This window comes from Trachemys scripta, chromosome 21 (assembly GCF_013100865.1).
Source record: "Trachemys scripta elegans isolate TJP31775 chromosome 21, CAS_Tse_1.0, whole genome shotgun sequence".
Classification (NCBI taxonomy): Eukaryota; Metazoa; Chordata; order Testudines; family Emydidae; genus Trachemys; species Trachemys scripta.
Window position 1 is genome coordinate 17,130,208 of NC_048318.1, and position 15,829 is coordinate 17,146,036.

The window sequence follows — 15,829 nt, forward strand, 5'->3', positions numbered from 1 at the left end:
ATGGTGAAAGCTCTGACACATGTACTTAGTTTTCTCACAGATTTCCTGCAGTATTGTGAGCTACTGAAGTACAGCACCTCATCGTAGATCACTAGGGCATAGAGGGAGAAGAATTCTCAAGGTCAGATGTGACTTAGCCAAATGCTCTTCTCCAGCACCTTCCATTTCCACACTGCGGGAGCTGTAGTCCCAGCTACACCAATTAATATCACAACTTGTCCTGTCTACATTAGGATTTTACATGCGTCATCTCTCTCATTGTAAAAACACCCATTTTTCCTAGCACTGATATGGCCGTGGGCTTTTGAAAATGTTACCCTACATCCTTAAGTTAAAGGCAGCTGGTTTGCAAAATAATGTATTCATTTAGGCAGTCACTGGAAGTTTGACCACCCTACAGAGCTGCTGCAAGGCCACCTTCTTCAAGCATTTGGGGGAAGGTGGGAGGCAGGCTCCAATCGTGATTAGTGTATTGAATAAAATACCTAAGAAGAGGAGAGAAGTCCATTATCGGAGTCTAATCTTTTAACGGTTTACTTTTCATGAAGTGTCCAGAGCACATGAAAGGTGCTTAAAATAAATCTCGGGTCTACGACCAATTGGTAGAGTCCCTCAAAAGGATTTACTTTCATGGTTGTGTATAAGTCAAGAAAAACCTATGCATCACTTTGCTATATGTATATTTTTGAAAAGAAAATATCTTCATTGTGCTTTTTAGCAGGAAATGAAACAAAGTTTTCCCTGCTTTGGAATGAAAATAATTTATATCCGACCTCCTGATTTTGGGTGAAACACTAATAATTCAATTCTTGCTGCTGACCTCTCAAACCTCAGAAGCTGAGAGTCCCCTACTGTCATGCACGTTTTCATATCATTGTCCCTTCACTCAAGCGGACACAGTATGGAGACATGGATGATTCCTGACCACTGAAACAGAGCAGGATTTTTGTGAATGTTGATCCTTTGTTCACAAGTAGAGGACAGCATGTTGCCGCATATCCACAAGTGAGCAGTAACTTTAGGCCTACCATCCTTCAGTACACTTTTAACAAAGGCACTAGCAGCTGTCTCCTATTCCTTCTTATGGAGACCCTCCCCAGTTCAGTGGGAAACTTTAGTAAATCCCTTAGTCTAACTTGGTCTATTTCAAGAGAAAGGGCTCAGCATGTTATGACCAGCCAACTCTGTCCTGAGGAAAACCAGACAGTATTTGCAGAGGACCTTTGATTTTTTTGCCTACCCACCTTCGTCTCAAACAGTTGTGAAGACTAAGCTGGAGTCTTCCGATATCGGCAGGATAATTTATAAAATTTGTGTAGTGCATGCTCTGATTTATCCTTCACATTTTTCTGGGTGGTTTTGGTTGTTTAGAGTTGAGCACGTCGGTGGGGAGAGTGGTGTACACGTACGAGCCTTTACTGCAACTACAATAAAGTTAGGATGAACAATCAGCGTACTTCCCTGGGAAAGCTGCCATTTTGAGTACATTTCATTTGTTTTCCCAGGTCTCCTCTAAAAGCTATTTAAAGAGAGTGAGTAATTTGTTATTCATTTAATTCATTCCACACTATCACGTGGGCATCCAGAGCAGGTCTGAAAGGTTAGTGGCTATAATCTTCAGTCTTATAATATCTCCCCTAAAGAGTGATGTTTTCCATTCAGCTAAACTAGGACACTTCCCAATCTCCACCTATACGGGTCACTCCACTTTAAACTCCATTGGCCCAATAAGGGAAAATGACAACCAGTTTTATCCCCTGAACCAAACTGGAATAAGCAGCACATTTACAACTAACACATTTGAAAAAGTGAGGTTACATGCAGGCCCACATGTCTGGCAAATGACTAACTGCAGAAGCAGCTGAGTGGGAAAATACCTACATTCAGACTTCACTATGCTTTTAACTATGAATTGGTATTCTTAGCTAAACTGAAAAAAATTAATATTCTGTTCTGACTGAACAAAAGTTTCCCCATACAAGTCAGCCAGTGTGGGAGAAGGTACACCCCCTGCTTCTCTGCAAGGGCCAGGATTTCTCCAGAGGACATAAAACACCCAAACAGCAAGGAATGTTATGTAGGTAACTATTACTTTAATTCCCCCCATCAATTTGGTATGATTGGAAGTAAATTACTAGCAGCGGAATTAACTGGCAGCGAATGGAAAGTCAAAGATTTATCTGAAACACCCAAAGGAGCTTTTGTGAAAACCCTTGAAGTCAAAGATTAAATCTGCACTGAGAATCAGCCATGAACTTGACTTTTCAAGCCATGATCTCACTGGCAACCAATAAATCGCTGTATATTAGTGACAACTGGCCAGTTCAGACAGAATGCTTGAGATGCAACAGGCAGGCGCTGTGCACTGCTATTAATGGATTTCACTATAACCAGCGGTCATAACAGACTTGCATTTGTATGAAATTTTTTTATTAGTGCAGAGTAAAATGGCACTGTGTGTACCAACTAAACTTACAGGAAAAGATCTACCACCTCAAAGTAGCTACAGGCGGTTTGTTACCAGCCTCAGGAAACAAGAAACCAAGGTCCTATTTGAAATGTACCCCAGAAGAACACTATTCTGTTCGTGTCACCTTGTTATGACAAGATAACCCAATATAACACAAGTGCTATTTTATCCATTCAGTTTTGATCTCGGAAAGGCCAATATGATTCTCTATCGCAGCCCTATGAGTGTCAACATGCTATTTGGCAAGTGTGAAAAAGCTTATTTGTATTCACTAATGTCTCTAGCTACTCAAGTCCAAGAGATGCCATGCATACCACCAAGGCCAATATTTATCAATAACACTCCAGTCTAGATGATAACCACTTGCAAGAGTCTAGTGCAAGGATTTCCTTCAAGTGTAATATCTTGAGAGGAAAAATGAAGTGCTGAGACCAAGACTTTTCATCTTTAGTTAGTTAACACTACTGCTTTGGACTTAATGTTGCACTAATCTAAAATGTAAGTGCACACAGAATTATGCAGTTAAAGTAACTGGCCAAAAGTAGATATTTTTCTAGAGCAAAGGCACTTAAGGACCCAAATTAGAGTTCAGTGCCTCACTATACAAAGCACAGAAATAGAGGCAGTCCCTACCCCAGAGAGTTTAACTGATCAGTCTCACGCTACATACCTGCAAGCCTTTACTTAAAGCAAAAATCTATTCAGATACGGTGCATCCAACAGCCACAAATAAGAATCCACTGCAATTTAGCATATTATCTTATCAAACTGTTATACTTAGCCTTAATTACACATCGCTAACAAGATCTTCACTTGTAAGCTAAGTCTTCAACAGGCTTTCAAGGAATAAACTAATGTACTTAGGTTCAGGTGAAATTTGAGTTTTGGTGGTTTCAATTCAGTTGCTTTTGGCAGTCTATTGAGAAGTTTAAGACTTAAATATATTGCTATCTCCAGAGGTACCACAAACACATGGAAAACAGCTGATGAGCCAGAACAGGATTCCAGTGAACCTAGTTCCTCAAAAGCTGGGGGGGGGAAAGGGGTGGGAGGAAAATTTGTAAGCATTTCCGTCCAGAAGACTGCCATGTTTTTTTACACATCACTGAACTCTATTGACAATCCTTTGCCAGTCACACACACAATGAAAACGTTACTGTTCCGTAAATGCTGCTCGCTGTTATACCAATTGCCAACACTACATAACACAGGGTTCTCAGGGAATATGAATGAAAGACAAAACCAGACGGTTCAGTATGTAAACACCCTAACAGGACAGAATGAAGAGAAACTGTACTAAGCAATGGGGAACCTTAATGCAGGAAACTGGTTTTTACAGGAGATTTCCTACATAACTGCATAACATTTAGAAATGTTATAACGCTACTGACATGTTTAAATCGGACTCAAACAGGGGCTAAGCATGCTAGGAAAAACAGATCTCCGAAGGGGACCTGAAGCGCTCGATAGTCTAGGGCTGTGTGTAAGCGTAACTATATATGTAGAAGGTAATGCTCAAGTTTCAAAACCCATATTTTAATGGAGGCACCTTGGTACCATTTTTCAACCCTACAGTCTTATTCCCATTAATATCAAGCCATGTGTTTCCCCTAATTGAGCATGGACAATTGTTGGGGCCCGGCTTTGCCAAATCACTTAAGCCCTAGCTTCAGTCTCTCAGTTGCATACTGGCATCCTATGCAAATTCTCCTGCCCACCCTCACCCACATCTCCAAAATCTGATAAATACACAATAACGTACTAGAATTACATCAGGTGCTTTAAGAAACTGAAGGCAAAGCTTCCAAGTGGTAAACCATATACAAAGACAGCACAAATTGAGAGATTCAAATGTTTTGTGAAGAGACCGATTATATCAACTGTTAGCCAAGATACTTTTGGTTGTATAATATCGAAATAAGAGACTGTCTAGAATGGCTCGAGCAGTAAGCTCAGTCATCTACAAATCAGTTGACTCATCCCCAGATTGGTTCCCATGAACTTCTTCCACTGTTTTTAAACAGTTCTACAAAAGCTAACTCTGAGATCTTGAAGCTGCCAAGATAACGTGTCACTGAAATGTTATTTCTCACCGTGTGCACGCACATGTTTATTAAATTAGGGATTCTTAGGAATTCTTGGCTCCCAGCTTTTTTGTGGGGTGGCTTTAAATCAGTGAAGCATTTGGTGCTGAAGATAAATTGCACAGATTTTTGAACCCAAAGCAGGTAAGTCACTCTGAGCCAACCACACTTAATAGTGCTTTTTATGCACTATGGTGGTGTGATACTGGTGAACAACTATATCTAGGATTTTGGTTCCAAATCTTGTTGATCAAAAATATAAAGCAAGTCACCGTATTTGCATACCTAAGATTGCCAATTAGTTACCTTGGCTACCAGGAGCTTGGTTTTGAACTATCATTACACAGAAGCAGGCAGCAGCGCTACCTAACCCTGGTTTGAGTTCAGACTAGCCATTGCCTCTGTTTCCCCTCCTTGGGCACGCCTATGTCTTTGACATGCTTGACACATAAGCCCTTCTTGGGATCTGGGTTTATTAACAAAGTTCAAAAGGAAACAAACACTCACCCCAGACTTCCTAGCTGGCTCACAACTTTTGATGCAAGGTTCGTGTCCTGTTCCTACTGAGACTTTCCTTTCCACACTCCATTCTTACTAGTCAACTCCTAATCCTTACCAGCTGGCACCCACAGGTCCTCTGCCTGAGAGCTAAAGCAAAGACAGCACTGGCCCATCCTACTTGGTCAGAAGAATGGGGATCTTAAGGTGACGGGCATATTATCAGCATAGAAAGAGTATCTCCAGTCCTTAGTGCATGCCCTCTTTTGTGACAATAAAATGATTTTAGAGAAAAATTAGTGCCACAGTATTCACCTCAGAACTGCAAAGCCGAACACTATATCCAGAATTGCTGGATTAGGAAAAAGTTAACAGCTTTCCAATTAAATTTTAAATCAAATATTACCACAGTACCATATACTGGATTACAGCCGGTTGAGCAAGTACGTAGCTGATCTAATAATAATTCCCAGCATGAATTTTCATTACAGAATACATAAAGCTGCTGGAGGAAATTCCAATAGTAAAAGTGAAATATGCACGCTGTATGTTAGTGTTAAAAGTTCTTCAATTCAACAGTATTTGGCTACTCTAACCTAGCACAGTTATGTCTTAATAGAGAGCCCATAGGCATATATTGGTTCTTTGGCTCATTTCAGTCAATCCAGATTGTCCTGGGATATCCTGTCCATCCTCGCTGTTTGATTAGTACTGACCAGTGAAATGAAGCCATTTCTTCCCCCACTTCACCAAGATGCAGCCAACTTTGTGCTATATTTGAGCACAAACTGGGTCAATTCCATTGGGTGTGGGAGTTTGCGTGTTTGTATGATTTGATTTAGCTAAAGCCACATAATTCCCTTTGATGACCGTTCGACAGAATGAGAGGTTTCGCCTCAACTACAGAGACATAGGAGTAAACTACCAGAAATATCCCAATGACTAACAATGAATCATAGTCCTTCAGGGGTTTCTTCACTTGAGTGCTAATGCATCATATTAATCCCCTGGACTGGCATCGAGGCCTAGCCTGTAATCCATTGCACTCGTCTTAACTAGATCATTTTAAAACTCTCTCCTGTTAAACTAGTGCATACTTCTAATGTGGATACTCAAAATCAGTTTAACCCTTGCTTATGTCAATGCATATGAAGTTGGTGTTGCTGAATTGACATAAGCAAGGGTTAAACTGATTTTGAGTATCCACATTAGAAGTTTGCACTAGTTCAGAGGTCGGCAACGTTTGGCACGCGGCTCGCCAGGGTAAGCACCCTGGCGGGCCGGGCCAGTTTATTTACCTGCTGACGCGGCAGGTTCGGCCGATCGCGGCCCCCACTGGCTGCGGTTCGCCGTCCCAGGCCCACGGGGGCGGCGAGAAGCGGCACGGGCGAGGAATGTGCTGGCCGCAGCTTCCCGCTACCCCCATGGGCCCAGGATGGCGAACCGCCGCCAGTGGGGGCCGCTATCGGCTGAACCTGCCGCGTCAGCAGGTAAATAAACTAGCCCGGTCCACAGGGTGCTTACCCTGGCGAGCCGCGTGCCAAACGTTGCCGACCCCTGCGCTAGTTTAACAGGAGAGTTTTAAAAATCATCTATTTAAACCACTGCACGTTTTCATAAAAGACAAGGCCTAAGCACATCAGTGGCAATTTTTATCTCTGATATTTATCACAAATAACTTGTGATTTTAATATCAATGATTTTGGGAGCAATGAAGTCACACCAAGCTCCACACACAGTGTTCATTCTGGATAAACAAGCAGGCATTCTATAAGAGCAATTAGGAAGAGAATGCTGTTTAAAATGATATCCCCACCAACATGTCAACTTGCTACAGTTCCTACAATCAAGTCAAGACACTAGTGAACAGACTTGCACTGCCTTCTGTGATTTATCTGCCCAGTGAAAATTCTAATCAAAGTTCTGACATGCTAACGTTTGAGTGGGGTGATGTGGCTTAACAAATATGCTTAAGCAGTCTTGCAAAAAAATGTTTTGCTGCAGATAGTAAATTCAGTTTTTTTATGATTTTGGCAAAGATAAGAGAAGAGGGGAGTGTTTGGGCTAGCAAATTTACAGGACAGTTGTACAAGGTTTCAGTACTGTATGTGTTTTCTTGCGGTTAAAGATTTTTCCACAGATTCTCACAATAGTCTGATCTTCCCTTAAAAAGTTGGTATTTACACAGGTACTTCCTATTGGTGCTATTTTCCTAAAGACCTAATGCCATGTATCTGTGCCACTAGGGAGAGAACAAAAAACAGTGGCTTACACAGATGATATTGTCACTTAGCCCAGTACTAAGAAGGAAGACACTAGCCCATCAGGACACTAGTCATCACAGTACCTGCTTTTTTCCTTCAGGGAGGCTGTTTTTGTGCCTAGCCTATGAAATAGAACTTTGACCATCAGTTATTCTCTTTACACACACAACCTTCCTGCCTCTTGGCACACAGCTCCAAAGCCTCAACAGAATAAGCAATGAAATGCTGGGTTACTTTAGGGCAAAAAAGTCAAACCCACAAAAGCCTCATAGGGAAATGCCTTCAATGAAAACATGATACTCTAAGAGAACCCCTCACCCCAAATCTTCTGTTCCTCTTCAACAAAGCTCATCTAACCATTAGCACCATCTTACCTCACACAGCTAGGACACAGGTGTATTATAAGCTGGGAAGGGAATGCCTTAAGGGTAACAAGTAAACAAGACATAACCTTGCCTAACAAGCTGCCAGTGACAAGCTGGGAGAGCAGACTGCCTGAAAGCCATGCTTGATTAGACTATTATCCCCTCCAAAAAATGCTAAGCAAGCACTAGGTTCTTTAGACCAGGAAGGCCAATTCATCAAGTTCAAAATTAGACTGTTAGAGCTCTATCAGTTGGTAGTGATACACAAATCCTGTTCTCAAGGTCTTCTGTGTAAGCTGTCACCAGGACAGAGCCTGCTACACAGGGTCTCATGCTCAGCAGTGTATATGCATTCATCTGTTGGCTACTTGTAAATTCCTTCGTACAGCTCAGAAATGTCTAGTGAAATGCTAGATGCCATTAGGCCAGCATGCAATCAGTAGGTAGGAAGTGAAGACAGTAAATATGCTGGACCAGAAGACCCTTTCCTTCTCTTAGGAATTCACTAAGCCTGGATATTCAATGGCCGAAATACAGTGGCTCTTTTGGAACATATAAGCAGCAAGATCAGCACCATGTGAGCAACATTATACTGCATGCCAGAGGAATTATTTGTGATTCACAATTAATCAGGGTTTCTTGTGTTTGAGAGAAAAAAGAAGCAGAAAAAATGTGCACTAATGGGTACTGATGAAAGGGAAAGTGACTAACAAGGTTACCATATTAGCTCCTCACATAGTTCAGTATGAAGCTAACGGCAAGAGTATTAACCTGTTTCTGTTTGACACAATACAGAGAGATTGGTGAATCACAGCATATTGAACCCAGTATAACACCCCTCCACAATCATAACACGGAGTGCTCTTAGCAGAGGCTTTGGGGTTACCCCATGCCCACACTTCTCACAGGCTTGCTCAAGATAGGGAACAACTGGGTTGAGCAAGGAGCAGCCCTCACTCCCCACCAGTAGCCCCTCTGAGAGCAGCTTTACTTCCCACGTTTTACGGAAAACAAGAATCCAGGCAAGAATCACTGTGTCTCCCTGAGCCGCTCATATTCAGGAGCTACAGTGCCATAGTCATAGAAACAGGCCCTTTCCATGGCAGCCCACTCCCACTACCAGCTGAGTCAGCCAGCCAGATCTCATACTGCGTTTTAAGTGCTGTGGACCCACTTCTGTCTGAATTCAATGCCAGATTCGTTTCTTTGCCTCAAAGTTACTCATGTATAGGTCTAAGTCTAGAATCCAATTAAGCTATGTCTTTGATAGACTACAAAGGAAGAAAAGTGTTATTTCTATTGCAAATATTTGGGAGGCATTCCAGTTTGACAATGAGGGGCATCACAGAAGTAAATAGAAGAATGCACACATCAGTTCAGCACTAGCATTTCCACTACTCTCCCAGCTTCTGTACCTGAAATAGCAGGTCTATGTCATGCCAAGGCGTTAAATTTACCCTGAAACCACCATATTTGTATCTCAGAATTTTTTTTATGGACAGCCAGAAACTTCTGTACTCTAAGTAAACACTGCTTGAATGAGTGATACTTTTACCTAAAAAGAGTCAGACCTGCTCTGGGCTGTGCACGTTATCTAGTTCTATAAACCCAAGAATATACATATGTAGCTGGAAGGAACAGAGTATGGTCTAGTAGATCAAGCACTTGACTGGAAGCCAGGAACTCCTAACACCAAGTCCTTCGGTGGCCTTGGACAAGCCACTTATCCCACATTGGGGGGAAACTGAGACAAAGTTTAACACCTAACTCTCATTGGTGTTTGAAAAACCCAGTAAGTGCATCACAATGGGTTGTGAACTCACGGTAACATCTCAGTTTACAGAGGGGGCTTGACATACATAGTGATGTGTTCCTTGTTCAAAACAAAGAGTCAGAAACTGCTCAATAGCCTGTAGTTACATGTCCTCATAGCAGAGTTGGAGTAGATCACTGCATGCTGCAGCTGACAAAAAGGAGAAAAACAGGTGCAAAATGCTTTCAGGACTATAACATCTCTGCTGTTGTGAAGACAGATTTTAAAATAATACTCTACGCTTTACTACACTATCCTGAATATGAGGGAAGGTGAAGGTAGATGAGCCACAGTATATGCAGTCAGCTCTATCAGCAAACACCATTCAACTCTTATGAAAGAACATGGCATTAAAAACAACTCCAGTGTCTGACCAGAGTTAGAATACTAATAAAGTCACTTGGATGATTTATAAAAGGAAATTGTGCAGCGAACAATCCATCCAATAGGTCACTTGGAGGATTTTTAAAACAAAAAACAAAGACTGATTTTTGTGAAACACCAGAACACTGACAGAGGAAGGGAGGACAGGAGGCAGGAAACAGAAATGGAGAGATGTAGCAAGATATCCTGCAGGTGCCCAATTAATCCTAGTCAGAGAAACAACTCCAGTTCCTGTGCAGCCATCAGAATAGCTCTGTTTTACAGCATACTAGATTCCAAGTTTGCATAACAGGGCCTGAAAGTAAGTTGCTGGCTTAGTTAATACATAAGCTGTCCAGCTATGCCTTTTTATTTAGTTAATTCCTGTAGGGATAATTATGACCCCAAGCATCCTGCCCTTTCGAATGATTAATGTTTCCTTTCACAAGTGTCCCCAACATTACTGACCCATATTTAAATTGTGAAATTCAGTTGTGTAAACTACAGTCTTGTGTCAGCAAGACATACCAGACTATTGTTGTGAAGTATATAGAATGTGGGAACATACTAGCTATGTAAATAAAAATATGTCCTAGACAGTTTCAAAATGGCTACAAATTATAATACTCAACCTAAGTCAGTGGTTCTCAACCAGAGGTACGTGTACTCTGGGGCGTACCGCAGATGTCTTCCAGGGGGGTACATCAACTCATCTAGCTATTTGCCTAGTTTTACAACAGGCTACATAAAAGCACTAGTGGAGTCCGTACAAACTGTCATACAATGACTTGTTTTTACTGATATATATACTATACACTCAAATGTAAGTACAATATTAATATTCCAATTGATTTTATAATTATATCGTACAAATGAGAAAGTAAGCCACTGTTCAGTAACAGTGTGCTGTGTCACTTGTGTTTTAATGTCTGATTTTATAAGCAAGTAGTTTGTAAGCGAGGTGAAATGTGTGGGTACGCAAGACAAATTGGATTCCTGAAAGGGGTACAGTAGTTTGGAAAAGTTGAGTGCCACTGATCTAAGCAATGTGTTATGAGTTTTTTGTTTATTTCTTTTTTCAGGTGGGAACGGAAGGGGGATCTACAGTGTTTAAATCAAGACATACCCAGGTGTCACATCAAAGTCATCTGAACTTGCAATCAAACATCTCAGATCAACAGGTAATCTCGAAGTTCACACAATGGTAAAAAACTTTAAACTGTACCAAGCAGGTTAATCATCATCATTTAAAAGTTATCAACATTTGCTGTGATTACTTTCGGAAGGGCACAGTTCCAGTTTGAGTGTCACTGAAGAATAAACTAAGGTTCTTCCAATGAGAAGTCAGAGCATCAAATCTGTTAAGCAATTTGATTCGGCTGCTAAATTTTAACATTGCACTATCCTTCTGTGCAACTGCTAAGGGAAGATTATTGCTGGAAGGGGCTGCTGGCGGCATTGACTAACTTTACTATGCTTGAGTTTCATGATCAACAATGTTTTTAGTTACTTTACTAAACAGGATGATTTCACAAATATTCTGTTTAAGTCATTTTCCTTGAGTCAAACAATTTGTTACTATGAAGAAAACAAACCCTTCATGGGTTTCATTTTGGTGCTTTCACTGCCCTCTTAAACAACGGACTTTCCATATCCCGTTAGCCCTTTCCGATTTACTGAACACAGATTCCTCCCAACAACCCCCATCTTTCTGATAGAGCTTGAAATAGAGCTTTTTGATTCCCCCCTTGTTTGTACATCACAGTCAGCAGTGTCCAAACTACTGACCGCTCCTGAGGAGAGCAAGAACAGCATAAGAACAAGATTGGGGGAGGACATAGGTCCTACATATGAAGTGATTTTCTTTCGTTTTCCCTCTCTGTTTCTCAGACAGAGGTGAGTTTTGAAGTAAACTAGACTAGAGTTTCCTGGTGCTGAAGATTTTCAGTTTCCAGTTAGAGAAGGGAAACCTGCTCACATCTATTGGAGGAGAACTTGAAAATACATAAGCTGCCACTATAATTTCTATCTTTGGGTTTAAGGATTGAAAGCATCCAACATCTATCACCATACCATGCAATATATACGTCTCCTATATGGAAGAAGACAATTAAGTTTACCGACTTCAAAATTACAGATGCAAGTGGCACAGGCCTTAACTTAGTGCAATGGCTTTTCATTAGCGGAGATTAAGTTCAACCCATTCTTAGGTCATTTGGTAGTCTCAATCCACGCACTACTAGCCACCTGGTCATAAATAGGCCCGTCAACGGTTAAGTTTGTGTTCATCTTTTCACTATCTTGCAAGATCTTTAGCCATTCACCTGCAATAAACCAACTCAGTGCTTCAATATTTCACAACCTTCAGAATTAATAGTGCTCCATACAAAGCCTGACTCAGCTAGGAATGCTGAAAACAGGAGCTCAGCTAATAATCGAAGGGCTGATTTCTCATCAAGAGGCTCAGTTTTCAGCATTTAAAGCAACTAAAGTGGGAGCATTCCTGCTTCTATCAGCAATGTTCAGGAAGCATAGTTTTTAATCACTGGGCAAGTAATGATCAAGCCATAAGAAACAAAAGCTGAAATACAGGCTAGACTGTAGCATTTTGCAATTAAAGGCAGAGGCATCTCTGAATGTTGTAAATACTACATATACAAGTGCAGCTAATCCAGTACTAAAAGATACTGTAGGTATTAAATTACTTTAGACTAAACTTTATCAGCCCCTGGGACAAGTTCTACTCAGACAGATGGGTGTAAATCCAGAATTTAAGAAAATGGAAGAATTACTTTGTGGTTATACTAGTGTCACAGCAGGATTTGGCTCCTAAAATTGACATGGCAATTAAAAAGTGCAAGCCAAAAAACTCTTGATAAGCTGACTTTCCCTTGCTGTCAAATTGCTGATATAACAGACAGAAGCATAGAAGAGATGGTCTGTGGTAGTAAGGACCCACCGCCCTGCTGGACCAGCATGGCCCCTAATTAAGTTTCCATTAGGGTTTTTAGGACACTATTGCTTCTACAGAGGATCCCACAGAGCACTGCGCTGTTGCCACTCCCAGCATGTACTGGCATATTCAGCACTAAAATCTGGAAGACAGAGGATGGGGGTACTAAAAATGACAATATGATACTTTTATTAGTTGCTGGAATGTGACTTCTGATATGAAAATAAGTTATATACTCATCCACTAATCTGTACCTCAAAATGACCTGCCTGCATATGGCAAATGTTTGGTCAACAAGTCTTTTCTTCCTCTGTTTTATTCTTTACAGTTTATAGTATAGTCCTGGAAGAATAAAACTCTTTAAAAAAAAAATCTGGGGAAAGATAGGTCTTTAAACTGAAACATAAGTATTGCCCTTTATTAAGTTAGCTAATAACCCCTCCTTTCCAAAAGAGTCAGCTCTTTTTTCAGGTTTACCCATGTGAAATTAATTAAATAAGAGTCAGGATCAAAGCAGTCGCATGACATTCAATAAGAAAAACTCTTCAGGACGCTATTTTCACTCGTGAGAACTGACGAAAGGTCTGTGGTGAAGAGGATGGCACCAATATCACAGAGACAAGGTGGGTGAGGTAATATCTTTTATTGGACCAACTTCTATTAGTGAGAGACACAAACTTTCAAGCTTACACAGAGCTCTTCCTCAGTTAACAGTCATTCTGACTAAACCCAACGCTATGACAATGGCAACAGAGTTCAGAATCCACCATCCAATTGAGAAAGAGCATTTTCTGCAGCTTCTTTTGTTACCTGTGGCTGTACCAACAATTCATATGCTAGACCAGGGGTTCTCAAACTGGGGACCGTGACCCCTCAGGGGGTTGCAAGGGGGTTACTTGGGGGTCGCAAGCTATCTGCTCTGTGGGGTGACAGCCCCAAGACCCCATTAAATTGAATGACTGCCCCCCCCCCATTTTTAATGTATAAGGCGGGGGTCACATTCAGAGGCTTGCTGTGTCAAAGGGGTCATCAATACAAACATTTGTATCATCAAGGCCTAGGAATGTTATATCAACAGGTGCTAGCCCTAGCCAAGTTGTTTAGAGCAACAACTTCTTCTAAAGTGGACACAGGCAGGAATGAGGAGCCAAAAATATATATGACAATCACACAAAACAGGACATTTCACTGATTGGTGTCAGTGATATAGAGGATCAGGGTCTCACAAAACCCAATACTGAGAAATGGTTTCACTGTTTGGTGTTTATTGTTTAGTTTTAAATCAACAGTTTTTGTTTTGGATCTAAACTTCCCCCTGAAAAGTTTGTAATTCAAACAGTGCAGCAAAAGAACCAGAAAGTGAAAGTGACCAATACATTTTCACTGTCCAAGATGAACAGCGCAATTAAGAAATGCAGATTGTGAACAAAGCATAGCTGGTGAATGATAGAATTTTAGAACCTTTCAGTTCAAGAATTTTGATTCTCCATCTACCTGCACAATCTGCTTTTAACCCTTTAGCAAGCCTTTAAAACATAGCCAGAGCCATTGTCTATCACTATGTTCTAAGCCACACTGCACAGAGAAACCTCAACACAAGTAACCAGTTGCACATGCTAATGTAGTGCAGGGCTCCTGACATATCCGCAGTTGCATAATAATAGTGCAGCAACACCACTGACCAGGGATATTGAAACCCAGCAACTAGCCGGGTATGGCAGAGTCCTGAAGGCCCTGACCCACACTGAGACCCAGCGGGGAGGGTCACTCAATGCAGCCTTCTGACTGTGTGGGGGCAAGGGGTGGCAGTGAGGCACTAGGGCGAGTGGCTGATGTTCCAGCGGCTGGAGATGAACTTGGAGCCTGCAGAACTGAGAATTCCAGCCCAGGCACAGCCCCCCCCGGGCACAGGGGATGCCCAGCAGACCACGGGGCACGTCACAGCACCCACCCTCCCTGTGGGATGGGGGGGGGAAACCAGCCCCCGGGGTACCCCATATATAAGGCTATGCATGCTGCTCCCCATGGCATGCTGGGGGCTGGGGTGACACCAGCCCTCTGCTGCGGGGTGACGGCAGGGGGAGCCCTGCTCTGACATCAGCAAGACCCCAACAAGACTGGGTCCCCTCCACCCCCGCGGTGACCAGCCCCATGCACGGCGCCCCCCAGCCCGACCTTACTCACATCACCCAGGTCACCGGCCCCCCAGCGCCGGGCCCAGCCCCCCTTTACCCAGGTCACCAGTCCAGCCCCCACCGTCCCACTACTCACGTCACCGGGCCAGGCCCCCCGCCCCTACCCAGCCCCGCTCCCGATAGCCCAGCCCCCGGTCCAGCTCACCGGCCGCCCCCCCTCACCTTGGCCCGGGTCACCAGGTGGGTGGCCAGCTTCACCACGGCGAAGTTGCCCTTGCCGATGGTTCGCTCGATCTCGTAGTATCCGATGCGGGCGGGGCCCGGGGGCCGGGGTGGCGGCGGGGCCGGGGGCAGCCGGGACCCGGGGGCTGGAGGGGGGGCCCCCGCTCCGCCGCTCGCTGCAGCCACCGCCGCCATCTTGTTGCGAGGAGCAGAAACTCCCCCCCCCCCTCCTGGGGCTGCGGCACCGCGTGAGCTCATCGGCACGGGGGCGGGGCCACCGCTGCCATGGCAACCACCGGGGGCGGGGCCCACTGACGCCAACAAAACGGCCACCGCTTCAACGCGTCACGCCGAGCCGAACACGGCATTGGCTGGGCCGGGGTGGGGCCCACCACGGAGACGCGACCGGGCGCGGGAGGGGGCAATCCCTGGGGAAGCCCCCCGTCTCCGCGGCTAAGCGGGCCCTGGCGCAACGGGGCGCAGTCTCCGCTCCCCCCTCAGGGGCCCTGGGGAACAGAGACTCCCTCAGTCCCGCTCCCCTTACTCCTCCCCTCCCTTACCCCCGCACGGGGATCCCCTCAGCCCCCCCCCCCGCATTGGGACTCTCCCTCTCAGCCCCCCCCGCACGGGGACATTCCCCTCAGCCCCCCCCAATGGGGACA

The 15,829-nt window shown here is 43.6% G+C and overlaps 1 protein-coding gene across 6 annotated transcripts in view; it reads right to left on the bottom strand.

Annotated features, from left to right (window-relative positions):
• SIK3 (SIK family kinase 3) overlaps nucleotides 1-15,218 on the bottom strand; it is a gene marked incomplete at its 5' end in the record, with an annotated part of 146,374 nt that extends 131,156 nt beyond the window's left edge. For all 6 annotated transcript variants that reach the window (XM_034754709.1, XM_034754707.1, XM_034754705.1 and 3 more), the window contains 1 exon segment: nucleotides 15,168-15,218. In XM_034754709.1, the coding sequence (XP_034610600.1) occupies nucleotides 15,168-15,218 (51 nt within the window).
• Between the last annotated feature and the right edge of the window lie 611 nt (nucleotides 15,219-15,829).